General features: G+C 51.0%; 1 protein-coding gene across 1 annotated transcript in view; it reads left to right on the top strand.

Moving 5' to 3' along the window:
• ACP7 (acid phosphatase 7, tartrate resistant (putative)) overlaps positions 1 to 5825 on the top strand; it is a 13545-nt gene that overhangs the window by 2948 nt on the left and 4772 nt on the right. Inside the window, exons 2-10 of the mRNA XM_011372248.2 lie at positions 2693 to 2893; positions 3171 to 3353; positions 4248 to 4371; positions 4573 to 4635; positions 4726 to 4840; positions 4933 to 5040; positions 5128 to 5185; positions 5274 to 5341; positions 5453 to 5524. Coding sequence (XP_011370550.1) covers positions 2693 to 2893; positions 3171 to 3353; positions 4248 to 4371; positions 4573 to 4635; positions 4726 to 4840; positions 4933 to 5040; positions 5128 to 5185; positions 5274 to 5341; positions 5453 to 5524 — 992 coding nt within the window. The remainder of the gene's footprint in view (positions 1 to 2692; positions 2894 to 3170; positions 3354 to 4247; positions 4372 to 4572; positions 4636 to 4725; positions 4841 to 4932; positions 5041 to 5127; positions 5186 to 5273; positions 5342 to 5452; positions 5525 to 5825) is intronic.

The following is a 5825-nucleotide window of genomic DNA, read 5'->3' as shown; positions in this document are numbered from 1 at the left end:
TTTTCTCAGTCTTTCCTTACCTTTCATGATTTTTTACGTTTTTGAGGACTGAGCAGTTATTTTGTAGGCTATCCCTCATTTTGGATTTGTCTGATATTTTCTCATGATTGGAACTAAGTTATGCATTTTTCTGGCAAGATGAGAATAGACGTGATACTGTGTCCTTCTTAGTGCGTGAATCAGAGTTAATGATGCTGACGCGGCTTGTTGCTGTTACTGGTGATGTTAACCGTCGTTGCTTTGGTTAAAGTGGTGCCTGCTGGGTTTCTCCACTGTGTAGTTTTTATTTTTTTCCTTTGTCATTAATAAATATCTTGGGGGAGAGTCCTTGAGACTACGAAAATCATGTTTCTCCTGAAACTTTCACCCACTAACTTTAGTATCCATCGGTGGACCCTGTCTGCAACAATTACTAGCATGGTGTTTGCCTAATTGTGATTTTGTAATCTTCTAATTCTTCTCTCCAACTAACTGAAATTTTCCCGTAAGGAAAGGCTGTTCCTCTCCCCTTTATCTATCTATCTATCTATCTATCTATCTATCTATCTATCTATCTATCTATCTATCTATCCATTCATTCATTCATTCATTCATTCATTCAATTATTTATTTATATCTGTGTTGGCTCACAGATATTCATTTTATTCTATGGGTTAAAATCCAATACTGTATTTATTTTGTGTCTCACATGTCCCCAATTTGGTCTTTTAGAATTCTTTCAGATTGGCACCTGTGTTCTTTTAACAAATCCTCCATCGTTTTTTGAGTACTTCCTTACTTTCTGTCATCACAAATCATTCCAGGCTCCTTCTGTATATTTCTCACCTCGTGCTTGGAATAAACCTCTTCTCCAAGGAGCCCTGGTTCCTTTCATTGGAGAATGGGTATTTAGAAACCAAGATCCGAGCACTAAGCATGCTCATTGCTACTGAGGCGTCATTGAAAACAGAGCTAGGCAATACACGTATGTGTGTCAATACCCATATGCACACAACTATATCTATCTGTATATATTATATATTTCCGTATTGACCTGTATATTTATTAAATACCATAAGATCGTACTGATACCTCTGATTTTGGTCCAACATCAAGGGTTTATTTTCACCGTCTTCTTTCCTTTGTTGTAACTTCTTTCTCCAACACTGAGAAATCTAGCTCCCACTACCTACAATATATTTAGTTATTTGTTCGGTGCTAGTGTAGGCATAAGGTGGTTTCAGAATTGTTTGCCCGTATCCCTGTGGGAACACTTCCCGGGCGACGGCACATACGTGCGGTCCTTTTTCCCTGTCGTCTTACAGTGCCCAGTCAAGACCTCTTTGCCACGGTTGCTTTTCTTTCCTACACCTACTGGCTTCTTCCCACATCCTGGGTAGTTTTTATGGTTAGTTTATTTTGGGGTGTATGAAAGAAATATGAAACACGACTGTAGTTCTAGGAGTCAGGATTATACAGAAAAGATAGACTCAGAGAGGCCTCCTCCCTCCTCATTCCTACTACTCCATTTTCCCTTTTATTCTACCCCTTCTTTCCCATTTACCCCATGTAAGTAATCCATCTCTTTAGTGCCGGGTGTATTCTCCCTGTATTTCTTTGGTACAAACGAGTAGATCCCTGCATATTTTTTCACATCCTCTTCCATGAAGAGGAGCTGACTATAGATACTTTTGTGTACTTTGCTTTTTAAATTTAACTGCATGTCCTGGGCATCATTCCATAGCAGTTCTTAGAGCTTGTCCTCTTTTCTTTTTGACGGCTGCATAGCGCTCCACTGTACGTGCGTTACAGAGTTATTCGGTCACTCTCCTTCGTATGGCATCCCGGTTGTTTCTGTTATTTTGGGATTACACACAATGAGTAACCTTGCGTGCATGCATTTTCATGTTGCTGGAGGAAGAACCCACGTTTTCAGCATTATACTATACCTCACGGTATTTTTTAAATCTTGAGTCGGTTGCTAAATTTTAAGAATTTGGAGCAATCGCTTAAAAGTCTGGATTTGTATATCTAGCTATGTAAAAATCATCCTAGGAAGATTTATTTATTGATTGATTTATTTATCTATCTATTTATTTATTTATTCTAGAAGTTGACAGATTTGGTGGCGCTGGGCCTGCTTCTTGCATGGCAGCTATCACCAGAGCTGAGCAAAGGCTGCCCCTCTCAGACAGGTCAGGGTCTACAGTTTGTCACACACACCCCAACACCCTACTGCTTTACTCTTTACAGCCAGCCTTTGTCCCCATTTATTACCTAGCTGGCCTCTAGACTTCTGAGTTTATAACCCCTAAATGATACGTATGTAAAATGTTTGGCACAAGGCCTGCACATGGTAAATAATGATATTAATAATAATATATCCACTCGCTCATATAACCCTAACTGTACTAGGCACCGTTTCAAGGGCTTTACTTATATTTATTCATCTAAACCTCATAGCAATCCCATAGAGTAAGTACTATTATTCCATTTTACAGATAAGGAAACTGAGGCTCAGAGAGGTAGGACCTTGCCCAAGGAGAGCACAGCTTGGAAATGGCAGGGCTGGGATTAAGCTTGGGAAGCTCTACAACCCGGATCCTTAACTACTGAGTGTTCGAGAGCTGTTGATCATTGCCCTTGCTGTCCCCACACACCCCTCTGTGCTCTGGCCTCACTGCCTAGCCCCGCTCTGCTCCTTCCTGCCCAGGTGAGCCAGGCTCCATGACTGTCACCTGGACCACGTGGGTCCCAACCCGCTCCGAAGTGCAGTTCGGGATGCAGCTAACTGGGCCCCTCCCCCTCCGGGCCCAGGGCACCGTCAGCCCCTTTGTGGATGGGGGCCTTCTTCGGCGGAAGCTCTACATGCACCGAGTCACGCTGCGGGGGCTGCTGCCGGGGGTCCAGTATGGTGAGAGGGGTCCTGGGCCCGGTGTTGAGAGGGGAATGGGGAGAAAAGTGGGATATGGACTAGAAGCTCCCACGGGCTGGTGGCTCAGACTGGGCTGGTAACACCTTTGCTTATCTGCTTATCTGGAATGAAGATGGAAGGCATTGGGGACCTGGGGTGAGGTGGACAGAAGGGGCATGGGTGAGCCCCCATTCAAACTGCCCCCCACTGAAGATGAATGGGGTGGAAGAGACATCTGGGGCCCCCAGCTGACCATGACCTTCCCCCTCCCCCTCAGTTTACCGCTGTGGCAGCTCTCGGGGCTGGAGCCGGAGGTTCCGCTTCAGGGCCCTGAAGAACGGGCCCCACTGGAGCCCCCGTCTGGCTGTGTTTGGGGACCTGGGGGCCGACAACCCAAAGGCCCTACCCCGGCTGCGCAGGGACACCCAGCAGGGCATGTACGATGCTGTTCTCCATGTGGGTGAGGCATCGGCAAGGGTGCGCCTGGAGGAGTGGGTGTTGCGGTGGGGGGGACTTGGGTGGGAGGTGACGCCAGGACTGTGGAGGGGACTGGGGCAGGGGCTCACATGGTTCTGAAGGGACGAAGGATGAGACTGGCTATGGGGATGGTGGCTTGGTTACTGCCCAGGTTAAAAATCCCTTAGAGCTACATGCATTGGTTTTCTCCTCTGTATCATTATCTTGAGCCAAGAGCAGTCCAGAATTCGTAGGGCTGTTTTGATGACTAAATCAGTTGACATTGCCTGGCATGTTGTAAGCACCATAAGTGTTAGTTATTATCATTGCTGTTGTGATTTGAGGGGACAGGGAACCAGATGGGTGTGAAGATTGGAGCTGATACGGTGCAAAGCCCAGACTCTGGAATCAGACTCCCAGGGTTTGACTTCCGGATCCTCACCAACCTGCTCTGTGACCTTGGGCCCACACTCACCCTCCCTGGGCCTCAGATTCTCCACCTGAAATGGGGATACTACTAATAACACCACCTCAGAGGGTGTTTTGAGATTGGCGTGATCAAGCATGTGAAGCATTTGGATCTGTGCCTGGTGTAAAACCAGTACCGGCCTCTGTCCGTCTCCATGTCGTTCTGGGAGAGGACAAGGTGGCGGCGGAGATGGGGGCCGCCGCGATCGGAGCACAGGAGACTAGCCTTGGCCCGTGGGGGTGTCAGGGGCCAGAGGTTCAGGAAACACCCTCAGCGCCCACGTGGGTGGGTGGGTGTGCGGTCGGGACCAGAAGAGGGACGGCTCGGACGCCGGTGGTCGCCCAGCCCACGCCTGAGCGACCGGGTCTCTCGACTCTGGCGAAAGCGGAGCCGAGCCTGGTCCTCACTCTCTCCCCGCGCCCCGCGCAGGAGACTTCGCTTACAACATGGATCAGGACAATGCTCGGGTCGGGGACGAGTTCATGCGGCTCATCGAACCTGTGGCCGCCAGTCTGCCGTACATGACGTGCCCTGGGAACCACGAGGAGCGCTAGTGAGCCGGGGCCTCGGGGTGGGCGCGGACCGCGGGGAGAGCAGCCCGGCCTCCTAGCGTCTCCCCTCAGTCCCTAGGACCGCAGCTAGAAGAGGGCGGGGGAGGCCTGGGCTGAGAGCCACGCGCGACCTGACGGTGGGGGATGGGGCGGGGCGGGGGCACCTGGACCCTCCCCCGAGCCTTTTACTTCCTTTTATCCAGCAACTTCTCTAACTACAAGGCCCGCTTCAGCATGCCAGGGAACAGCGAAGGCCTGTGGTACAGGTGACCTGGGCGAACTGGGGGTCGGGCCTCCCTCCCCTGAAGGATGGGAGATGAGACCCTATCTCTGACCCCTGCCCTTTGACCCCTCAGCTGGGATCTGGGCCCTGCGCACATCATCTCCTTCTCCACTGAGGTCTATTTCTACCTCCATTATGGCCGCCACATGGTAGAGAGACAGTTTCACTGGCTGGAAAGAGACCTCCAGGTAACCTGGGTAGAGGTCAGCTTTCGCCTCTGGGACCTGCCTCCCCTCCCCTGCCCCCACCCCTGCCTCTCACTCCCCGCCCTTCTGTCTAGAAAGCCAATAAGAACCGGGCAGCCCGGCCGTGGATCATCACCATGGGTCACCGGCCCATGTACTGTTCCAACGCTGATTTGGATGACTGTACCTGGCATGAAAGCAAGGTGAGGACCCGCTCCCCGGGGCGAGGTGCCAAGAGCCAGGTGGAGGTCGGCCCAAGTCATCCTCACCTCCTTGCTCTTCCCGCCCAGGTTCGCAAAGGCCTCTTCGGCAAATTATTTGGATTGGAGGATCTTTTCTACAAATACGGTGAGTGACCCAGGGAGCTCCCCAGCCTCAGGTCCCACCCCCATCTCTCCTGGATTTGGGGGCCTGACCCCCACTTGCTCTGTCTCAGGGGTCGACCTGCAATTCTGGGCTCATGAACACTCATACGAGCGGCTGTGGCCAATTTACAACTACCAGGTGAGGCTCAGGGAGGGCCGAGGGCTCATGTGGCTGGTGTCAGGGGACCCTGGGCAGACCCTCCGGCATGGCCTGGTGCGACGCACTCCTCCCCCTTGTCTCCTTCTCCAGGTGTTTAACGGCAGCCGAGAGATGCCCTATACCAACCCTCGAGGCCCCGTCCACATCATCACCGGATCCGCCGTGAGCAGGGCGGGGAAGGGTGCCTCTGGCTTCTCTCCTCTCGCTACGTGTTGGGGGTCAAACTTGTACCAGCAGACTGAGCGCCTTGTGCTTCATACAATCGCTATCAGTAACTCAATCCTAGAGCTGAGTTAGGTCCGCCTAGTGACACGCCCATTGTCCAGATGCTCAGACAGTGAAATACTCATCCAAAGTCACGAGTTCTGTAGGTGGCAGGGGTTGAGGGCTTGCCTGGGTCTACTGGATGCAACGACAGAGGGCTTATTATTATTACTGTAATTAAACTCCAGGCTTTGTTCAC

This window comes from Pteropus vampyrus, unplaced genomic scaffold, assembly GCF_000151845.1.
Source record: "Pteropus vampyrus isolate Shadow unplaced genomic scaffold, Pvam_2.0 Scaffold203, whole genome shotgun sequence".
NCBI classification, from domain to species: domain Eukaryota; kingdom Metazoa; phylum Chordata; class Mammalia; order Chiroptera; family Pteropodidae; genus Pteropus; species Pteropus vampyrus.
This window is presented reverse-complemented; position numbering and strand designations above follow the sequence as displayed.